This window comes from Hylobates moloch, unplaced genomic scaffold, assembly GCF_009828535.3.
Source record: "Hylobates moloch isolate HMO894 unplaced genomic scaffold, HMol_V3 SCAFFOLD_2, whole genome shotgun sequence".
NCBI classification, from domain to species: Eukaryota; Metazoa; Chordata; class Mammalia; order Primates; family Hylobatidae; genus Hylobates; species Hylobates moloch.
In genome coordinates, this window is record NW_026652277.1 from 21,406,359 (window position 1) to 21,430,359 (window position 24,001).

Genomic DNA, 24,001 nt, shown 5'->3' on the forward strand with positions numbered 1-24,001 from the left:
GACCCATAAAATATGAGCCAGTTTTGGACTCCTGTGATTTTTAAAATTCCTTTTATAATTTTTAAAATTATACAAATAATATATGAAATCTTTTTAAAGTTTTAAAAAAACCAGTGTAGGAGAATGTAGGTTAAAAGACTAAATGATCGCTTCAAGCACTACACATTTTTCCTCCTAGTGGGAGAGAACAGTGTTTGTAAATAATGATGAATATCTAGGTTTTTCCCTTTGTGAACCCCTTTTATCTGACTTTAGATTTGTAGTTTGATAGGTGACCTAGTCTATAGGATTTTTTTTGGTTTTTTTTTTTTTTTTGAGACGGAGTCTCACCCTGTCACCAAGGCTGGAGTGCAGTGGCGTGATCTCGGCTCACTGCACCTCTGCCTCCTGGGTTCAAGCGAGTCTCCTGCCTCAGCCTCCCAACTAGCTGAGATTACAGGCACACACCACCATGCCTAGGTAATTTTTGTATTTTGAGTAGAGGCAAGGTTTCACCGTGTTGGCCAGGCTGGTCTTCAACCCCTGACCTCAGGTAATCCACCTGCCTTGGCCTCCCAAAGTGTTAGGATTACAGGCGTGAGCCACCATGCCCAGCCAAGATGTTTTAAAAGTAAGAGTCAAATAAGAGAAATTGTAATCCTGTTTTATAAAGAGGACAGTGCAGGGGGAAAGCTATACCCAATCCCCCTGCATTACACCCCCCTTCCCCAAAGATAATCATTTAAGATTTCCAAAGTATATTTTTTTATTTATTTGGAATTATGTATAATTTTATTTTCATTTCTCCAAAGCTCTAGTAGTCTTTTAATGGTCAAGAAAATGGTCACAGTGACAAATGTCTAATAATTAACAACTAGTTAAAATAGTTGTTTATAAGTTCCTATCAGCTTAAGATTTATGGATGCATGCATAATTTCCATTGCGTGTGTTGTTAGCATATATATACGCTTTTCCGGCAAGCACAACGTTAGGTTATTTTGATGCATTTGTGTGAATGGCACTGTGAAAGCAGTTGCTATTAAAATTACGTATTAGAATCAACCCCAGATAGTATGATTAGTAGTATCGTCTTTGAAGATGAAAATGAACTATTTGGTGAACCTCCCAACTTGAGTTAGAGGAGTTTGACTACTTTAGCAGAGGTTTTCTATAGTTCATGTCACTAAAAGTGAGGTAGCCATAACAGGGGTTTGGGGTTAGAGAGGGTGAAAGGATAAATGAAAGAATGGCTCCTATAAATGGTTTTATCTCTTTTAATTAAGTGTAACCATATGCTGTTGATAGTTTTATATCCTTGGACAAAGTCTCACATGAACATTTTCAATGTGCATTTCTCTTTTCTGTCTTTATAAAAGTCTGTTTAATTACCCTCTGGTTAATTCCCGGCTGAATTAAGCAGAAATCCTCATTTCTTCTCATTCATTATGTTTGTGAGCCAGGGGGTTGGCATTAGGGAAGTGGTAGAGAAGAGAAGTTTATAGCTAGAGGGAGAATTCCACTTAACATGTGACTCAACTAAAGAACAAAGAAATCATAGTTGTAAGTAACCCAGGATTCAGTTCAATTAAAATCTTTACTATTTATCCCCTCTCCATGTTTCAGAAAGATGGGTCTCTTACAAATGTGATCATCCAGTTAGATTTACATGCTGTGTACTGAGATACCTGCATCTATATTTCTGTTCAGCAGTAAATGCTTTCTGTCTTCAAGCTGAAGCTTATTTAGCCTGGCTTATCTGGTGCTGCTGTAGCAACCATCAGTCTCCAGGCAACTGAGGCACGTTGACCTCTCAGTTGAACTGAGTGCTGAACTACTTCAATTTAGCTGCCTGAGACAATAGTAATGGTGTTGAATGTGAAAAATATGAAATTTTGTAGGCAATGTGTAAAGGAAAGGATACAGAAATATTTAAATAGAATTGATAGGACTCTTAAAATTGGGGATGCACTTAGCAATTGAATCATTTTTTTCAAAATGACAAAGTTTATTCCTGTTTCACTCTCATATAGACCCTGTTTGTTTTCAAGTCTTACATTAATTGTGTTTAGATAGTCACATCCTAGTGTTTTATTTAGGGTTGCTCTAAGTAGTTGATTTGAGAGCAATGCAATAAGATAAATGGGTGAATAAAAATTATCAATATTTAAAATGTAATTCTAAGCTGGGTGCGGTGGCTCATGCCTGTAATCCCAGCACTTGGGGAGGCCACGGTGGGTGGATCGCCTGAGGTCAGGAGTTCGAGACCAGCCTGGCCAACATGGCGAAACCCTGTCTCTACTAAAAAATTCAAAAATTAGCCGGGTATGGTGGTTCACGCCTGTAGTTCCAGCTACTCGGGAGGCTGAGGCAGGAGAATTGCTTGAACGTGGGAAGTGGAGGCTGTAGTGAGCCGAGATTGTGCCACTGCACTCCAGCTTGGGCTAACAGAGCCAGACTCTGTCTCCCCCCCCCCCCCCCACAAAAAAAAAAAAAGTTATTCGAGAAGTCTTGCCACAACTGTTAAGAAAACCATCACACTTGCCAGCAAAAACTTTAATAATAGTGATAGATGATGGAAATATTAAACTTGAATAACAGTTTTTGCCCCCACACCCTTAATGAAAGTAGTAGTTTTTATTGATTGGATTGGTGCCAGCAGGATAAAATCCAGAGGTCATTTTTGCTTTTTGTGATACACATTTTAAGTAAATAGACCTCTACATTGGCTTATTTGGTATCTTAAGAATTGTTCCCTGGGCCAGGTGCAGTGGCTCACACCTGTAATCCCAGCACTTTGGGAGGCCGAGGCGGGTGGATCACCTGAGGTCAGGAGTTCGAGACCAGCCTCAACATGGAGAAACCCCATCTCTACTAAAAATACAAAATTAGCCGGGCATGGTGGTGTATGCCTGTAATCTCAGCTACTCGGGAGGCTGAGGCAGGAGAATTGCTTGAACCTGGGAGGCTGAGGTTGTGGTGAGCTGAGATCACACCATTGCGCTCCAGCCTGGGCAACAAGAGTGAAACTCCGTCTCAAAAAAAAAAAAAAAAAAAAAATTCTTCCCCGGAAAGTGGTCAAGAAGATAAGATTGGGAAGGGCTAGTAGAAGTTAAAAACTTAGAATAACTTGAAACTTGATTTGCGCTGGGAAAAGGAGATACTTGTAAAATTGGCGGGTGGGGGGTGAGGAGGGGAGTCTGATAGCAGCACGCATTTTGGGGAAAAAACCTTAAAAAAGCTGTTTGATTTATATTCTTCTTCTTCTTTTTTTTTTGAGACAGAGTCTTGCCCTGTCACCCAGGCTGGAGTGCAGTGGTGTGATCTTGGCTCACTGCAACCTCTGCCTCCCGGCTTCCAGCAATTCTCCTGTCTCAGCCTCCCGAATAGCTGGGACTACAGGCGCCCGCCATCACGCCTGGCTAATTTTTGTATTTTTGATAGAGATGGAGTTTCACCGTGTTGGTCAGGCTGGTCTTGAACTCCTGACTTCAGGTGATCCGCCCACCTCGGCCTCCCAAAGTGCTGGGATTAACAGGTGTGGGCCACTGCACCTGGCCTCTGTTTTATATTCTTAAGTGTTAAACCCTTTTTTTTTTTTCCCCTTTCAACAGACTAGTTTTTAGAGTAACGGTTCTTTCACAAATAATTGACAGGAAGCCTGCTTTACTACATACTAGTATATCAGTAATAGGGTAGTTTCTTAACATTGCGGGAAGAGCGGACTCCTGTCCATGTGACAGTTGATCATGTGCTCTGCCCTTGTTGGATCAGGGGTGGAGGTATAAATTAGTTTCTGTAGGAGTGTCATTAATTTTTCATTTTGCCTTTCAAATCCTGCTGTTTCCTAGTTCTGCAGTCGTTCTGTCTTTGGGAGAATGCAGGTGCTTTTTTTTTGTTTGAAGGATGATTTCTTTAGTAGAAGAACTTAAGACTGAATGTAATGAAACATAATTGCATTCCATTACATCCTACTTTCTGAGTTTTGTGTTTGAAATACAATCTTCATGTGATAATCATGGCTTCTTGTCTATCCCATGTTACTGTTAAACAAAATGATGTAGAGTGAAACAACATTTAAAGTAAAATAAACTTCCAAGGTTTATTTATGTGATATTTAGTAAATGCAGATATTTTGTGTTTTTGTTGTTGTTGTTTGTTTGTTTGTTTTTTTGAGACGGAGTCTCACTCTGTTGCCGAGGCTAGAGTGCAATGGCACGATCTTGGCTCACTGCAAACTCTGCCCCTGCCAGGTTCAAGTGATTCTCCTGCTTCAGCCTCCTGAGTACCTGGGACTATACACGTGCACCACCACACCTGGCTAATTTTTGTGTTTTTGGTAGAGATGGGGTTTCACCATGTTGGCCAGGCTGGTCTCGAACTCCTGACCTCGTGATCCACCCACCTCGGCCTCCCAAAGTGCTGGGATTGCAGGCGTGAGCCACCTTTCCTGGGCATGTTTCGCTATTTTAAAGATACAATTTAGTGACTAGAGTTTTGCAGATTTCTGTGACACTTTCATCTCAATTAGCTTAGAATATTTTGTTTTCCAATATTATGTATGTGTGTGTTTATGTAGGGGAAGTTGTCTAAGATGTAGTCTCGATATCTTTTCAGATGATGTCTAATAAGGACACTTTAATTCTGCTTGAGAAAATGGTTTAGTTTCTCAGGCAGATTTAACTGACTTCTGGGGTGATATTTGTGTTTATACTTAATTAGTCAGAATGTAAATTTCTTCTGATTTCAATAATATAATAACTTATAATTTTAAGGAAATTACCTTTCTGAGCAAAATCAGTTTTTATAACCTTGGTAACATCTCTTGTTACCAGATGATGAAAAGGTTCACTCACAGTCACATATCTGTAAGTCTGGAATTAAGACAGCCTGATTCCTTAGCCTGCTCTCTTATTACTAATTGTTACTGTTAAAATGAATTTCCCAATTATGTACTTCTTATGCTAAGAGGTATCTCCTTGGAAAACGTTGTTAGTAATTTTACTGTGTTCATTTGTGTGATGCAATGCAAAAGAGCAGAAATTTGGGTCAGCAAAAGTCCTGGATTCCAGGAGTTTTGCTACTCACTTGTATAACCTTGGGCAGGTCTTTTAATTTTTGTGAGCCTCAGTGTTTCCATATGTAAAATGGGAATACTTTAAGTACCTGTTCTACCTGCTGTACAGATACTTTATGAGGTTCAAATGCAGACCATAAAATACTTTAGAATTCATGGTTATTGACTTCAGCTGTTACTCTTCAGCCTAATTACCAGTGAGAAAAGAAATTGTACAGGAACACTTCCTGTATTGGAAATAGTGTTAACAATTTCTGTTAAAACTCATATAATTCATGCTAACATAGATAAGTGAATTTTAGCCAGTATATATATTCAGCTGTGGATTAAGGTCTTTTCCAGTTCCGAAATTATTTCAATAGCTGCCTTTGTCCTAAAGTAATTTTTCCCTGGAAAGGTAAGAGCTATATTGATAAGATATTAACCGGTTAAGAAACCTACTTAGAACTGGTTGGTTAATCTACACAGTCCTGTTGTCCGATCATGAGTGTTCAGTGATGGTTTAACTACACTTCATTCCCTCCTACTACTTTATGGAAACTCAATTGTGGGGCATTTTGGCTTTAGCCTAAACAATGGTTTTGAATACGTTAAGCTCCTAACAATTAGGGAGCAGTTTGGAGCATTGAATAATGTGGAATGATGCAATTGAACCTGACAGCTTCAACAGTCAGCCTACTCATGGGACCTGAAAGTTGTTCACACTTGGTTTCACCTCTCATCACATGCTGAGTATTGAAGCCTTACTGGTGGTAGCTGACACAGAAATGGGTCTGCTATCAGAATATGTTCTTAGTAAATATAAAGTATGAATTGAGCTGGAGAATATGTGAAACTTTCAGTTGTTCCCTAATCCATGTCTAATGTTCATTCATGTTTTTGCTGGAAACTTTTCTAATCAAATATATTGTGTTCCCAAATTCAAACAATAATATAAATTGGATCTAGAAACATTCAAGTCCTTACATTCTGTGTGCAGCGTTGCTATATTATCAAATACATAGTTTAAAACATCACTGCATAATGAGGCATTTATGCTATCTAATTTTTCTTAGGGAAATAGTTTTAATCTTTGAAATATAGCCACAGTTCAGAATATAATTGGTAAGTTGTATTTTCTAATGATTTTAATGGAAAAATAGAAACCACAATAGCTTGTGAAAATAATTTTTAAAGTTAAGCTAAAATGTGAGCGCTTACCATGTGTCAAGCATTTTTTAAGCCCTTTGCATATATTAACTCAATTCTCACAGTGTTCTTATGAGGTAGATAGTGTTGTTATCCTCATTTTCCAGATGGAAATTGAGGACGGAGAGGTTTAATAATTTACCCAAAGTGAGATAGCTTGACTTATGATATATATGGTGATAATAAAATGTTTTTCCTTCTGAAAGTATATATGAATTAGGAATTTAAAAAGTAAATAATTTAGTGAGCCTGAATATTTTTGGAAGATTGCATTTTTAAGTCATGTGTCAGGGTTGAAAAGCTTGAAGCAGCTACTTTAGAGCTTTTTTGAATCACTTGACTTTAATGTTTATTGACAGGTTAATTGTGCATTTAAAAAAAATGCTTGCTATATATAACCTGTTCCTGTATGATTGAAGTATGAAGTTTCAGATCTCTCTCTAGATGATACATTGCTGTTAATACAGTGCTTTCCAAAGGTGAAATATTTTCATAGGTATTAGTCTTTCGAACCTAATTTTTCTTATTATTCTGCCCTTATCAACATTAGGCAGGAAAAAAATCTACCAAAACAGTGTCCACTTTTAAGTTTCACATTCAGATAATTGAGGAAACTTGAACCTTTTCCCCCATGCAGTCGACTCCTTTAGAATGAGCCAAGTTCCTAGGAATTTGACAGTTAATACTTTATAAGCAAGCTCTTTTAAAACATCTCTGTGGTCATAGGCAGACATTTGAAAATATCAGAGGTAAACTCTTAATAACAGGAGAAATTATAAGCTGAAATATATTTTTATCTTAATACTTTAATATGGTATGCCAGTCTACTTAGGAAATACTAAGTTTCTTTTATTTGTTTTGAGTTTGAATACTGCCTTGGTAGAGACTTGTAGATGTTTAATATATTAAGTTATTCTAAATTTGCTAAGGATATTCTTTAACTCAGACACCTGAACGTATATTGTTTAAAAGTGACTTAAGCTTACTTCAATAATTATTCAATTTATTCTTAATCTACTGGTCTTTCAGTCTATCTTGTAAAATAATTACACTTCTTTTAATGAGGTTTTTACTAGAGTGTTACAATAAATGTTAGATAACATCTTGAGCAGAAGTGATTTTTATCAGTTATTGGTCTTGGGAAAGGGGAAGGATTCCTCTTTAAGATATTATATGAAGGATGTATACATCCATATATGTATATAATCCTATATATTCTTATGTTATCCTTACATAATTATATATGCATATATTTGAAAGATTCCTCTTTAAGTTTTAAATGGCAATTTTCTTAATTTGAAATAATTTTAGATATGTAGAAAAGTTACAAGGACAGTACAGAGAGTTAGATATATCATGGATATCCTTCACTCAGCCTCCCCTAGTGTTAACTTATATTCTTACAGTACCAACAGATCCAAGGAGAATATCTATTCACAATAGCCGTTCTCCTTACCTGGGCAGGTTAAGATTGAAATGTCATATAATAGGTACTTCTTTTCCAAAAAGAATTTCTAGTCTTTATACCAGATCTTCTGAAACAGTCTTCTGGTATATTAGTAATTTGCTTTCAATGCACTTTTCAAAATCCATTTCCAAAGTATGCTGTAGAGAAGTATGTGTATGTTAATGTTTCCTTTATTTCTGATTCCAGTTTTTTTTTTTTTAAATGTAAAAGCTTTCATGGCCTTTATGCTTCATAACCCTTATTTCTTTGGGTTAACACGGACTTCCTTCCTTTCCCCTGAATCTTAATGCTTTTGCTTATTAATGGCAGCAAAGGTTTTTGAGTCTCTGAAACGCCAGACACTGTGTGTGTGCTCTCTTCAGTAAGCCGTCTTCCTCTTCCCAGCTCTTCCACTTCTCCATCTTCAGTGCTAATAAGCTGTGGGATCTTTCCTCTAAAAGGTGGGGGTTTCTTGGCTTGGAGGTACCAAGTCTTTCCGAAAGACTCATCAAGGGTCCCAGTATTAATTGTTCCAAACATCAGTTAAGAAATGTAGGCTAAGCAGTGACAGTTGTTTGCGTAGTCTTTGGTATCTCGTCTTACCAACCTTAAAATGATGATGTTCATGATTTCAGTTTCCCAGCAGAAATTAATATGGAATGTAGTAGATGTTTTTATACACCAAAATGACTCTATCTGGTAAAATTAATAACTTTTAATTTCTCTTTTGAAAGTCTCTTGTTTAGATAAATGTCTTTACTAGAAAAACAACTACCAGATTAATTTTAGCTAACCCGTTTGGGAAATTGGTCATTTCCAATAATACTTTCGTTTATTGTATTAACTTTCGCCAGCCATCTTTTAAAAATACTTTCCTTCTTTAGCATATGCTAAAGATACTTTATCTTTTTTTCTGATGATCGTCATTATGCAAATTAGTCGTTGTGCCATACTCCTTTCTATTTTGATCTTTAGTATATATATAGATCTGATAGGGAAACTAAGATAATTCAGAGACCTGATCAAGAAAATGCCACCCCTCTGAAATTTGAAGCTAATAAGGATAAATATTAAGCCCTTGGCAGAAGGAACCCTTCGTAAAAAAGAGTATATTTCTAGTTCCAGTAAGAGTTGGATCTTTGGATTCTTACCTAAGGCAACTGATGAGACTGATAATTGAAAGCAAAAAGGTATTCCAAGTGATATATTGATATGTAACATAGATGACTGCATGAACAAGAGTCAAAAGGCTGAGAGTGTTTTCCTTGCTTTGGAAGTGCTAAGGCATCTAGAGGTACCCTTTATAAAGTTAATAATACACTAAAATGAGAATGCTATCCTCAGTGTCTTCTTTGAGGACCACCGCATCCGCATTCTGTACTGTGTTTTCTCTATTGGTCATATTTTTCTCTGTCCTGTCCTGTGGTCAGCTGTTACTTCTTGCTGCCAACAAACTGTCTCGAGATAAGACTTCTTCTTCCTCCTCCTAATTAATTTTCCATTTCTAATCTATTAAATGTATAGTGGATCTTTTTTAGAATTGTATCTACAGTAAGAGTAAATTGGCTCTACAAAAGCTATTTTTAAGTATTAGGATCTGAGACGTCAACAGATGGGACTGGTAATATCTGTTTTTTCTGTTGAATTGCTTGTATTTTTCTTATTCTATATTGTTCTATTAAGAGCTAAGATTCCCAAAGAATTGACTTCTGGAGAGATAAAACAATCTTAACTGTATCCCTATTTATGAATTGTGTGTTTTATGTGCCCTCTACTACTAAATACATGGTAAGTGAACAGCACGATCTTCATGTTGAAGTTATAACTTACCTTTTCCTGAGGGACAGTTGATTGTTAAACAGGACTGAAGAGTACCAACTTACTTTGTCTGCATATTTTTAGTAAGGGGAAAAACAAAACCCAGAAATTGACAGATTTAATTTACACATTAAAGTGTGAACTATAAAATACACGCTTTGAGATAATAGAAAGCAAAGATGGTACATCCCAGAAACTGTTTCTGTGAACTATAAATGCACATTTTCATGCTTTGTAAGTGGGCTAAAGGCCAAGATGCAATGTCATGATGTGAGTCTGTCCAGAAATACAGCTTCTTCTCTGTGTTATTTTGCTTATAACTACTGTGTTGTCTTAGTCTCTTGTGTGCAGTTATACATATCCAAATGTCCCCCATCTTTTGTTCTTGTTACTCAGCTTCTTTACGATAGAAGTGCTTTAGTTCTTTGCTGATATTTTCAAGAGTTTTGTTCTGAAATAACTGCAATGATTTTTAGTTTGTAAAAGCTTCAGTTTGATTCATTCATGAAAAAGAAGAACAAAATTCTACTGTAACATTTGTGGTTCTGTTAAATCTGAAAATTATTTCAGGCCACTGAGAGTCTTCTGTGAGTAACAGCATTTTGTATACAAGAGATTTGCCTCCAAAACGTCACATTTTAAGGTCATAATATTCTTGGAAAATGGGAGAGAGCATGCACATCAAAGAAAGCATTTTTATTACAGTGGATTACGCAATACTTTGGCCAGCCTCCTTAGCTTCATCTGTTTAAGGGTTCGTTTTCGCTTGTTTGGCACAGGTCCCAGTGAGGCCTTCAGAATTGTGGTTAGCAACATGAATGAATTACAAACTTTGGACGAGCTCTTCAGTTAGTAGAGCTGGCTTGCTGCCAAAAAGACAGTGCCTTATATGGGGTCAGGGCAAAGCTGTGATTCGTTGAGTCCTGCATTGTATAGAAAACATACTTGGGATGCCTGTTTGCTTTCTTTTGAAATAAAAACAAAACAAAACAGAAATAGCAGCAGGCTTCCAAGTCTATCAAAATAGGAAGTAACAAAATAGTGTGCAGGTTTTACTAATGACAGAGTTAAGCAATGGGAATACAGCTCCGTGTAGTTAAAATACTAGAAGTAAAAGTTGGACTTTTGACCTCCTTAGCCAGCTTGTGATACGAGAGATTGAAGCATTTGGTTAGATACCTGTTGTCTTCCTGCTTTTATGTTACAGATGGCTTAATAAGATTAATTAGCCTTATGTCCACATGGCTACTGTGCCACTGGGGTTTGGTATTAGCTAGATACGTTGAAAATTAAAAGCAGGAATAGTTAACTTTGAACGTGCCAATCCTTCTTTTTTAAAAATTTGTAGCTATGGTCAGGCGCGGTGGCTCCCGCCTGTAATCCCAGCTCTTTGGGAGGCCGAGGCGGGCAGATCACCTGAGGTCAGGAGTTTGCGACTAGTCTGGCCAACATGGTGAAACCCCATCTGTACTAAAAAATACAAAAAATTTAGCTGGGCGTGCTGGCGGGCGCCTCTTGTAATCCCAGCCACTGGGAAGTCTGAGGCAGGAGAATTGCTTGAACCCTAGAGGCGGAGGTTGCAGTGAGCCGAGAACGTGCCATTGCACTCCAGCCTGGGTAAGAGTGAAACTCTTTCTCAAAAAAAAAAAAAAAAAAAAAAAGAAAAAAAATTGTAGTTACTGAACTTTTTTTTTTTCTTTTTTGAGACGGAGTCTCGCTCTGTCGCCCAGGGAGTGCAGTGGCACGATCTCTGCTCACTGCAAGCTCCACCTCCTCGGTTCACGCCATTCTTCTGCCTCAGCCTCCAGAGTAGCTGGGACTACAGGCGCCCGCCACCACGCACGGCTAATTTTTTGTATTTTTAGTAGAGACGGGGTTTCACCATGTTAGCCAGGATGGTCTAGATCTCCTGACCTCGTGATCTGCCCGCCTCAGCCTCCCAAAGTGCTGGGATTACAGGCGTGAGCCACCACGCCCGGCCTAGTTATGTAACTTTTAAAAAATTGACATGTTGGAATGGTAAAACAAGTAAGAATGAAATTTGCTTTTCAGAAGGTCCCAAATTTTGCTTATATTCTTAGGTTGGAGAATATAATTACTAGATTTATTAGAAGGGAAAACTTTATTTTCAAATATAATTCATTTATCATTGTAATTTTTTCCATTTAGGCAAATACTCTATCTGGATCTTCTCTCAGTCAGGCACCATCTCATATGTATGGCAATAGATTAAATCCAAATTCATCAATGGCAGCTCTTATAGCTCAGTCTGAAAACAATCAAACAGGTAAGTTTTCAAGAATTATTAAACTCTAAAACCCTACTCTCACTTACTTTAATTTTTTTCCCCTTTTGGTTCATTTTATTTGAAAACATGCAGGGATGTGGTTAATAGAGGATTGTACTTTAAAAAAGTATTCACAGTTGGAAAATGTTAAATATTTCAGGTGCTGGATATGTTAACTAGCTTGATTTTATTATTCCACATTACATTCATATATCATAACATCAATTTGTACTCCAAATTTATATAATTACAAATTGTCAATTTACAATAAAAAAAGAATCACAGTTGGAAGTAAATAGTATGCTGTGCTGCAAAATAGCAATGTGCTTTTTTTTTTTTTTTTTTTTTTTTACTGTCTGAAATGGAAATGTTTCAGCAGAGCCATCAGCAAGCAGGAATGCAGCAGTGTCTCCTGTGACTTTTGTGATTGATGTGTTCAGTTCTCAGTTCTATGCAATGAAAGTAACATAACACTGGGCTTTTCTGTGAATAGCCTAAACCTTTATTTGCATAATTCATGAAATTGTATTACACAAACTTGGTTAAAAAAATCCTGTTAGAGAATTTCTGCAGTGTTTAGTAATCCTGTGAATGTTCACCAGTTGACATTTTGTCGCATTTGTCTCTTGTACTGTCTTAATGAGCCACTGGATTTGCTTTGTTTCATTCCATCCTTAAGGATTGGTTGACATGTCCAAGTAGTCATGCCTGTTTGGGGGAAGGGAATGGATTTAGCAGTTCACCAAGAATGGATCAGTCTGTCTTTACCCTTTAAGGGTCAGAGGTTACCTGACTCAGAATAAGGGGAGGACAACCTTGAAAGAGGCCAGATAAGGTGATTTTTATAAGGAACTAACTGCAGGGGAGATACAAGTTACTTTCCAAGCAGAGATATTTGATATTACCTAAGGAATATTTTGAAAAGTTAATTTTTTTTCTTTAAAATTCAGGATTCTATATTCCTACTTGTTTTTGTCAATTTGGAAATTTAGTGTTTTATGTAATTTTATTCTTGGTGTAAGGCTCTAGTATCTAACACCATAATTTTAGTCTTGGTGTGCAGCTCTATGTAAATATGTTTTATGGCTTGTCTTGGGATGCAAAGTGTTAAAAAATACAAAGCATACGGATTTGCTGTGATAAGCATACAGATTAGCTGTCCACAGCTGTGATTCATTACTTTAACCGTAGAAATTAAAAGTGGCTGAGGGGAGGGTACAGCAAATGCAAACCACGCTTCTGTGCTGTAAAATTGAAAGGAATGAAAGAACAGAACATAATCCATGGCCTTCTACACCCACAAAAACGTGTAGGGACAACGCCTTACATTCCACAGTTCAGCAATTCTAAACTAGCAACGTGCTAGATCTTCTACTTTCATGGGAACTGCAAAGATAGTGGTAAAGGTTTAATGTATGTTTTAGGAAAAATCAGGGCAAGAGTTTAAAACCTCTTATCTAGCAAGAGTCACTTTATCAGTTCTGAAATATTTACACTACAGATCAAGATCTTGGAGACAATAGCCGCAACCTAGTTGGCAGAGGAAGCTCACCCCGAGGAAGTCTCTCGCCACGGTAAGCGCTATTTACACTGCAAAGTATAGGCAAAGGAAACTGAGATTTGGAAACTTTCTAATCTCATATCAGTAGAGTGTACATTTGTGAGGCTATAAAAGCATTCTACAGATAAGAAGCATGTCTAGACAAGAAAGATGATTCTAAATTAATTTAAATATTAATTTAAACACCATTAGATTTCTAAGTAAAACAAATCCCTTTCCTTTGGTTTCCAGTCAGTTCGAACTCTCTTATATTTATTACCTGTATACTGATTTGAGTAATTCTTTTTGATCATAAAATAGTTTTAAGATCTCTTAAAGTTGTAGACCCAAGACTTTCAACTTTGGGTTCCAGTTTTAGCCCTGTTCGGTGTAGCACTTAATCCGTTAGTCTCTAGTTCTTAATTCAGTAAAGTCCTGTGGTAGATCACTAAACTCCTGCTAGTTCTTAAATTGTTTGAATCAGTTATAGCAAATGTATTACAAGTTTTTTGAAATTATTTTATGACAGTATTCAGGTACCATTTATTAAAATATAATTAATATACTTGGGGTTATCAAACTGCATATTCCTTCTGTTCTAAATGGGGAGAATGTGGTATGAGATACTGTGCCTGTTTGTAGGGGAGAATGGAACTTTGGTGATGGCTATCTCTTTATTAATTTTATTTCCCTTTTGTGCCTTCTCTTTGTTTTCTCCATGTTCTGTAATTTAGGAACCCTCCCTCAAGCATGGTGTTAGACTGGGTGACAATGGAGAGTAAGAGAAAAGCCCATTCTAGGGTCTTTCTTCCAAGAATGGGAGAAATGTGATTAAAAATGAAAACTTTGGTCAGGCGTGGTGGCTCATGTCTATAATCCCAGCACTTTGGGAGGCCAAATTTGGAGGATTGCTTGAGGCCAGGAGTTCAAGACCAGCCTGGGCAACATGCCAAGACTCCATGTCTACAATTTTTTTTTTTTTTTTTTCAAAATGAACTTTTTCATGTCATGACAGATCATGAATAACAGTATTGCTGATATATTTGGGGAATGCCTGTTAAGGAACATCTTCTTTATCCTAAAGATTAGTTCAGTAACCACTAATTTTATTTTCTAATGGTACATCTAGTGATGCCTTTTCTCCTATATAATTCCTGGGTGAACTAGAAGTAGTATTGTTTTCCCTGATTGAACTCTGCAGAAAATCAAATATCCACTCTTTGGAAACCAGGATTCTGAAGAACACATGATAGCATGATCTGACTAGTCTGTGATTTTATGCTGTGATTAATTCTATGTTGTTTTTCTTTTCAAAGAAGAAAGTTAATGAATGTTTGCTCAGTGTTTAGTGGAAGAAGCATTTCTCTGTCGCCCTTTTAAACTTAAAATATTATAAGCTACCAAGAATTATTTAAAAAGTGCTATTTTGCTTAATATAGTTTTTCCTTTTCATTAAATGGGACTTAACAAATGGTACTAAATTATTTTTAGCATATTATTTCCAACTTTATATTACTCTTTAGAAATCAGCCTGAGATGTAACAGCCTAAATTATCCTGGCATAATGTACTATTTGCAGAGGGATGGCCAATTGTATGTAGCCCATAATGTTTACATATGAAATAAAAACCCCATTTAACATCTTGTGAAAATTTTGTAGAGACGCATATTAAGGCAGTGTCAAGAACACTAGTGGGTTGTTAGAAGACCTGAGTTGTGTAGCCCAGCTCTTGTCACCTCACCAGCAGTGTGTCTTTGGACAAGTCACTAAAACTCCATCCTGTTTCCTCATTTGAAAATGGAGCCAATAAACCAAGTTTTGACTTCTCACTAGGTTGTTGTGGAGATCATAAGAGATATATACAAAAGCATTGGAAATTCTAAAGCTCTTTAAATGTATTATGTTAGAATGGTAGCTGGAGACCAGAAATGGCGACACTTACTAATTTAAACCAAAAAGTGGAGAGAACATTACATGTTCATTTTCATACAAGTACTGTTTGTTTTAGAAGGGTTATCATTTGAAGTATAGATCTAAGACATTTTAGAAATATTCATGTAAAAGGATCTAAAATTGCTTTGGGGGCTGGGCACAGTGGCTCATGCCTATAATCCCAGCAGTTTGAGAGGCCTAGGCGGGACGAACACTTCAGCCAAGGAGTTGGAGACTAAGCTGGGCAACATGGTGAAACTCCGTCTCCCCTGCCCAAAAAAAAGCTGTGCGTGGTAGTGTGTGCTCTTGTGGTCCCAGCTGCTCAGGAGGCTTGAGGTGGGAGGATCGCTTGAACCCATGACCCAGGAGGTCAAGACTGTAGTGCACCACAGCACTCTAGCATGGCTGACAAAGTGAGACCCTATCTCCAAAAATGGGAAAAAAAAAAAAAAAATTGCTTTGGTCTTATTATTTCTTAATTGTGAAAATACTTGAAAATGAGTAATTTTAAATTTATAACAAAAGGCTGCTTTAAGACTGTTAAATTTCTTTTTAGTGACATTTGAGATTTTAGTTGGTTGTAAATTCAAATACCTTTCACAGTATTATAATTGTTCAGGGTTATTATGATGGCAAATATATCAAAGCAGAGTGGTGGAACCCTTTTCTGGGAAATTTTTTTTTAAGTCTAATTTTGTCTTTCCCCCTTTTGTCTTATAATGCCATACCAAGTTATTTTACAGCCTATTTCAGAGATTGTTGGTGGTGTGTTTATATTTTCTAGTGGTTTTTAATTATCTATGATGGCTAGCTATTTCCTTGATTCTGTAATATTGGGAGGAAGAATGATAATTACTCAATTTTAGGGTAGATTATGGTTTTCTAAATCCAGGAACCTGATACTTCTGGCATAGGCAGCCTAGTGTTATAAAACTCATACAGGAGAAAAGGGGTCAGCTTAAGGTAAGAAACTGTACTCTCTTAAAAGCATTCCCCTTCTTTTTAACTTGAGAATTGTTTTCAACAGATCCCCTGTAAGCAGCTTACAGATTCGCTATGATCAACCAGGCAGCAGCAGTTTGGAAAATCTGCCTCCAGTAGCAGCCAGCATAGAACAGCTTTTGGAGAGGCAGTGGAGTGAAGGACAGCAATTTTTATTAGAACAGGGTACTCCTAGTGACAGTAAGTATTCATTTTCTTATATGTGAATCAAGACAGATGGGCAGATGGACAAACAGGCAGATGGATGCAGAAGTCACTTTTCATCCAGAGTAGTAATGGGATTATGATATACATTTTATATAATACAGTGAGAGAAAGTATAAGGTGAAGTGGTTTAACAGAAGAGATTCTATAGTTACTGCTTGGACTTGAATCCTGTCTTTACCTGTTATTAATAGTATGATCTTAGGCCGGGCGCGGTGGCTCAAGCCTGTAATCTCAGCACTTTGGGAGGCCGAGGCGGGCGGATCACGAGGTCAGGAGATCAAGACCATCCTGGCTAACACGGTGAAACCCCGTCTCTACTAAAAATACAAAAAATTAGCTGGGCGTGTTGGCGGGCACCTGTAGTCCCAGCTACTCGGGAGGCTGAGTCAGGAGAATGGCGTGAACCCGGGAGACGGAGCTTGCAGTGAGCCGAGATCGCACAACTGCACTCCAGCCTAGGGGACAGAGAAAGACTCCATCTCAAAGTATGATCTTGGGCATGTTTTTTAAAGTTCTTTAGTCTCCTATTTTTACAATTGGGAGTAATAATGCACCCATATCAGAGGGTTATTGTGAGGATTAAATGACATGAAAAGTGTAAGGACCACTGCCTGGCTCATAGATAGCATTGTCTCGTTGCTTACCATGATTATACATATTGGTACTTTGTGTCTCCACTGTACTTTGTTCTTATCAGTTTACTAAAATACATGAGCACTGTCTTCTCTTACCCCAATTGTTTGAAGAAAACTTGCTCACCTCTGGAAAGCTTACTTTAAAAAATACAAATAGTCAAGTATGGCCGGCTCGCTTCTTCATTTTATAATTTGGAGGAAGAATAATAATTATTGAATTAAATCTATAATTAGTATATATTATGTTTATGATCTATTGGATTATAGAGCATGTACTATATATCTATATTTCAGTATCTTCACCATTTTAAGTATTAGGGCCGTGGGTGTAAAATGCAGTTCAAATAGGTGGTGGTCAGCTGGAGATGTGGCCTTGTCTTAATTTTAGGGAAAAAATAGGTGGTTTTCATCATTTTGGAGTATGAACTTTTGCTGCTTCATTTTATTGAAACATTTTGCTTATTGTTGGCTAGCTAAGTGCCATAAATTGGTATTTTATGAGTGGTACCCTGACAAAAAATGCTCATTAATTGTGAGGAAATTCATGCCAGGCTAATCCTTTAAACACGATAGCTGGAGGATAGGTTTAGCTTAGTCTTATTGCATCTCATTTGGGCCCACTAAGGTTTCTTTGTGGGATCTTGGAGGGGAGGGATAAAAGTTAAATCCTTGGGAAATGGCCAGATGTGTCTGTACCAGAGGAATTGTATCTTCTAAAGGCGCTGAGGTCATGTTAAACAAATACAACTTTTTAGTACGTGACGGACACTTCAAAAATCTTAACAGCAACACTCTGTGTTGTTAGTTGGGAGGTCCAAGTTGTGGAAGGAATTGAAGTACTTGAGGTGATGGGGCCAGACTGAAAGTCAGCCTGTTTACAGGGGATGCGCCTTTCTCCAGGACTGGAGAGGTGGCTCGGCGCTCACATAGCGCTCCCTGCTGGGTGACCTGCAGAGCAACATGCTGACCAGCTGGGATTAGGGGCTTCCTGCCAGGCCCTAAACTGAACAACAAACAAAACATGTGCTCATTATTTTGATAAAGGGTATTGGTGCGATCCTTAACCATTCTATATATGACTTCAATGAAAAATAGTGACAGGCACTTGAATTTTTAATAGGCTTTTGTTTTGATGAAAATAAAATGTCATCACTTTTCTTTGAGAATGGAAAAACACCTGAAGCTGGTGTGTGTTTTTTGGTATGTGGCAACAAAGTTTCCAGAAGGTACATCCAGGAACACTTTGCCTTTGTGCTTATAAAAATACAAACATAGATAGGAAATTTATATCCACAAACAAATTTAGGAACAAAACAATCATTTAGAAACACTTTACAGAATTTCTACTGTTCTATTTTAACTTATTTCTAAGGTTACCGGCACTGTGTAAAATACTTAGTCTTATGTGTGTACTTGTCGTTATTAAAAGCTATCCAAATGTGTGCTAGTTTTAGGAATGCTGAAGTCATTACACCAACTTCAAGTTGAAAACCGAAGATTAGAGGAACAAATTAAAAACTTGACTGCCAAAAAGGAACGGCTTCAGTTATTGAATGCACAGCTTTCAGTGCCTTTTCCAACAATAACAGCAAATCCTAGTCCGTCTCATCAAATACACACATTTTCAGCACAGACTGGTAAGTGTGAAAATATTTATTTTGTATCTAAGGAAAATAGGCTTTCAGTTTTATTTGTATTATGAGTGAGTAATAATTGGTCACCAGTTATATGAAGATGTAGAAAAGGAACTATAGGTCGTTTTTGAAGGGCATAAAGAATCCTGTTAAGTGATCAACTTGAATTTACTCTAACTTTCTTAGTCCATAATATAATGGCAAAATTTACTTAAATGTCTAATGATCTCATTATTGATTTAAAGCGATGGTATTCAATATAGATTTTTTTCTTATTTAAATTAGTCTTAGGAACAGCAAGACTAGATATTTAAGTAGTTTTGATATGGGCTTCAGCATAAGCTTTTAAATAAGCCTTTAATCTTACACATAATGTAATTTAATAGGGTAAATAGGTTTCTTTTTGTCTTTTATTATTCTAGCTCCTACTACTGATTCCTTGAACAGCAGTAAGAGCCCTCATATAGGAAACAGCTTTTTACCTGATAATTCTCTTCCTGTATTAAATCAGGTAATTTTTGTATGGTTATTTTCATCTGTGTTGATTTACTTGTGAATAATAGTATATTATGTTAAATGGTTTAAAATTATTTTAAACAGTTTTGCTGTGTTCTTTAAACTTAGTTTCTCTTCTTTCTTATGCTAGGACTTAACCTCTAGTGGACAAAGTACCAGCAGCTCATCAGCTCTTTCTACCCCACCTCCTGCTGGGCAGAGTCCGGCTCAACAAGGCTCAGGAGTGAGTGGAGTTCAGCAGGTCAATGGCGTGACAGTGGGGGCACTAGCTAGTGGAATGCAGCCTGTAACTTCCACCATTCCTGCCGTGTCTGCAGTGGGTGGAATAATTGGAGCTTTGCCAGGTAACCAACTGGCAATTAATGGCATTGTAGGAGCTTTAAATGGGGTTATGCAGACTCCTGTCACCATGTCCCAGAACCCTACCCCTCTCACTCACACAACCGTACCACCTAATGCAACACATCCAATGCCAGCTACACTGACTAACAGGTAAGAAACTTAAGTATGTTTTGGGATTTTTAGTGAAACAGAGTACCGGTGTTGTCTGTGCCTTAGATTGGGGCTGTCAATGTGTTCCTTTGTAGATATACCTTGAGAAGTCTGCCAAAAATTTTAAGTATATTATACACAGGGTACATTTATTTTTGAAACTTAAGTAATTTAGATTAAATGAAATTAAGTTACTTTTAGTAACAGCATTAAATATGTTCTGTGCTGAAAATTAGTCTTAATCTGTGATGTCTATTTTTAAATACAAGTTTTTCTTATTTCTTTGAATACTGTATCATAAATTCTGAAGAAAGATAATACCGTAGTGGAGATAACATGAATATTAGTTTCTTAAAATTTATGTAATATTTTTAATGTTCTAATCAAAGATTTTGATATAGGATAAAGGTCATTTATTTATCTGAATTCCCAGGAAGTGAGACTCACTGGTTTCATTGTACTGGAACTGCCTTTGAATGTTTGTTTAAAACTTGGGGACTAAAGCTATGTTGTTATTAAACATACTTTTGGGGGAATAAATACTTTTAAATGGATTTGCAGTGGGTACTAGAAAGCTATTTCCTCTAACTCTCTTCATTGGTGTTGTTTTACCATTGGGACCATTAGAAAAGGATAGGTCAAATCAGTAGTATGTTTGGATTCTTTGTTTCAAATATGTGTTTACTTAGTGTGAGTTATATTATCCTTGAATAAAGATAAATTATTACATATGCTTGTTAGAAACACATGTAAATTTCTATTCCATAAAATAAGTTAGGGCCTATTTGTTTTATAATAAAAACATTTCTTGACAATGTGAATTCCTGCTTAGCTGTACACATGCATATATATAAACATATATATAGAAATAATTTGTACATAATTGTTTTCAGAGTGTTTGGATTCAGAATTGTACTTAAGTTATTAAACATCAAACTGAAAAGTTGTCTTTCATTTTTAAACTTCTAAAAATGCATTAGAGGTGTGTAGTAAAAAGTAAGAATTGTAATCATTTTTCAGTGCCTCAGGACTAGGATTACTTTCTGACCAGCAAAGACAAATACTTATTCATCAACAGCAGTTTCAGCAGTTGTTAAATTCTCAACAGCTCACACCAGTAAGTTCTTTCTTTTGATAATATCTTATTAGGAGCATGTGTTCTAAGCTATAATATTCAGTGTGGGTACAGATTTCTCCTTTGTGAAATAACATTATTGAATGCATAATCCAAAAAGTTTTTCTTGCCATGTGGTACAGGCTGTGATACCTGCAGTAATGTTACATTCATTCCTGAACTTAAAAGTGACAGGGCACATGGCATGGTGCCGCCATAGGCTCTGGTAACACAGTGCTGAGATGTGGTGTGTGTTTTCCCGGAGCTTCATTTTGATACGGGAGATAGAGGGACACAATGCACGCTTTTTGGTTGTGATAAATGCTGAGAAGAACAAAGAAGTGGAATAAGTGGGGAAGGGCGTAGGGAACCGAGGACCATTTTAGATAGGATGGCCCCGCCTCTGCAAGGGGTGACTTTTGAGCACAGACCGATGTGAGAGCTCAGGGAGTGTACCTTTGCGACTTGAGGGAACACAGAGAGAAAGCACGTTGGAGGTAAAGGGGCAGCTGCTTCAAAGGCCTGGACCTGCTTGTGTTTGGAAGAGGAGTCAGCAGCTGTGTGGTCAGAGGGTGGGAGAGGTCAGAGCCAAGGGGGTGGTCTTAGATGATCGCATACAGCCTTTCTTGGCTGTGGCAAGAAATTTGGATTTTATCTGAAGTATGATGGAAAGCCACTGGCGAGTTTTTAAAAAATCTATTACGGAAAATTTCAAGTGTACGAAAAGTAGAGCAGAGAGCACCCTGAAGAACTATGTACTCCTCATTCTCTCACCCAGTGCTAATAATCTCAGTTTTGTTTATCTCATTTCATTCTCCATTTTTTTCAGGATTAAGAATTGGAAGGTTTTGAACAGAATAGTGAAATAATGATTTACATTTTAAAGGATTAGTTTTACTGCTATATGGAGAATAGTCTGTGTGTGTGTTGTAGGGTGTTGGGGAGTGAAGACAGAGGAAACAGGGAGTGACCCAGGCAGGAGACGTAGGTGTTAAAATAGTATGGGCTACGTATTGAAAACTGCCTGGAATTATGATGTATATATATGTATATTTTTGAGAGGGAGTTTTGCTCTGTCCCCCAGGCTGGAGTGCAGTGGCACAATCTGGGCTCCCTGCAGCCTCCATCTCCTGGGCTCAAGTGATTCTCCTGCCTCAGCCTCCCGAGTAGCTGGGACTACAGGCACGTCCCACCATGCCTGGCTAATTTTGTATTTTTTGTAGAGACAGGGTTTCACCATGTTGCCCAGGCTGGTCTTGAACTCCTGACCTCAAGTGATCTGCCCTTAGCCTTCCAAAGTGCTGGAATTACAGGTGTGAGCCACTGTGCCCAGCCAAGATGTTCTGAAGACAGAACCAACAAGACTTGTTTGCTGGACATACAAGAGAAAGAAGAATTCTGAATGGTTGGATAGTGACTTTTACTGAGATGTAGGAGAACAGAACCCAACTAGTTTTGGAGAGAAAAATAGGTGTCATGGACACACTCAGCTTGAAATCCCTTTAGATAGATGTACAAGTCAAATGGAGATAAGGCAGTTGCACAGTAGGTGTCTAGAGTCCCATGCAGAGATGCAGTTAGAGATAGAAATCTGGGGTTAGTGCTGCACAGGTGATGAGAGCCATCAGATTTGATGTGGACTCCTAGAGCATGAAGACCGAGTCCTGGACACCCTAGAAAAGGAGAATAAGCCAGTAAAGAAAGGCTATTGAGAAACCGTGGCCAGTGAGCCAAGAGAAGGACAGTGTGGCATCTTAGGGGCAAGGTGAAGGAAATGTTTCCAGAAAGGGAGTCAACTGTGTAAAATGCTTCTGTGGTAGGGTAAGAAAGAATTGACCAACCGGGCGTGCTGGTGCATGCCTGTGATTACAGTTAATTGGGAGGCTGAGGTGGGAGGATCACTGGAGCCCAGGAGGTTGAGGCTGCAATGAGCCATAATCATGCCACTGCACTCCAGCCTGGATGACAGGGACTGTTTCTTAAAGGTTGTCTAGAGGCTTTTTACAGTTTGGGTGTGATAAAAGTAAAAACCTCATTAAATGGTTCAAAAGGAAATGGGAGGGAGAAGAAGTAAAGATAGCATATGGGCACCTCAAGACATGTCACTTTTGGAAAGCAGAGGAAGGGGAAGCAGGAGACGGATGTGGTAGGTACACGGGGCAGTTTCAACTCATTTTCAATGTGACAGCATGTGTGTATGTTGATGGGACATTTCTGGGACAGGAGAGAAGAAAGGTGCTAGCAGAGGAGGAGATGAGAACAGTTATTTCACTGCCCCAGCGAGGCAGGCAGAGCAACTGGAGGTGGGTTTTATGTGGAGGGTTGAAGCAATCCCACTTTCAATGCTTCTGATTTTCTTAATTAGAAGTGATCAGCAGAGGGAAGGAGATGGGTGTTAACGGTCAGATAAGAGGGGAGATGGGAAATAGAGAACTTGTAGAAGGGGAGAAAGTATGGACCGAGACCCAAGTGGGGTTGTGGCGCAGGTGCAGGGCAGGCCTGGCCCTGTAGACAGTCGTGGGGCTTCCTCCAGACCCATTTCCCTAGCACTCTTCATTTAGTTGGGCTGCTTGGAGAATGCATTGCTTAATTAACACAGGATGTCAGCCTTTGTAATTTCTTTCTAAATATATTTATGTACTTTTTTGCTCTAGTAAAAAATATATTAAAAATACTTTTGATTCTGGATCATTTTCAGTCTGTTTTTAGAGTGGTGTTAAAGGCAAACTGCATATAAGTGTATATAAATTCTTAAATGCTGGCCGGGCGCAGTGGCTCATGCCTGTAATCCCAGCACTTTGGGAGGCTGAGGCAGGCAGATCACGAGGTCAGGAGTTCGGGACCATCCCGACCAACATGGTGAAACCCTGTCTCTACTAAAAATGCAAAAATTAGCCGGGTGTGGTGGTGCGTGCCTATAATCTCAGCTACTCAGGAGGCTGAGGCAGGAGAATCACTTGAACCCGGGAGGTGGAGGTTGCAGTGAGCCGAGAGCACACCACTGTACTCCAGCCTGAATGACTAGAGCGAGACTCAGCCTCAAAAAAAAAAAAATCTTAAATGCTGATACTAAGATGGGATCTTGTTTTTTCTTACCTGTTGCCTCATCTTAATAAGAGCACTAAAACTCCATTT

General features: G+C 37.9%; 1 protein-coding gene across 12 annotated transcripts in view; it reads left to right on the forward strand.

Moving 5' to 3' along the window:
* Window positions 1-24,001, forward strand: part of MLLT10 (MLLT10 histone lysine methyltransferase DOT1L cofactor) — a 218,368-nt gene that overhangs the window by 189,060 nt on the left and 5,307 nt on the right. For all 12 annotated transcript variants that reach the window (XM_032168098.2, XM_058432171.1, XM_032168176.2 and 9 more), the window contains 7 exons: window positions 11,676-11,793; window positions 13,295-13,367; window positions 16,294-16,448; window positions 18,559-18,747; window positions 19,167-19,255; window positions 19,391-19,752; window positions 20,773-20,869. In XM_032168098.2, coding sequence (XP_032023989.1) covers window positions 11,676-11,793; window positions 13,295-13,367; window positions 16,294-16,448; window positions 18,559-18,747; window positions 19,167-19,255; window positions 19,391-19,752; window positions 20,773-20,869 — 1,083 coding nt within the window. The remainder of the gene's footprint in view (window positions 1-11,675; window positions 11,794-13,294; window positions 13,368-16,293; window positions 16,449-18,558; window positions 18,748-19,166; window positions 19,256-19,390; window positions 19,753-20,772; window positions 20,870-24,001) is intronic.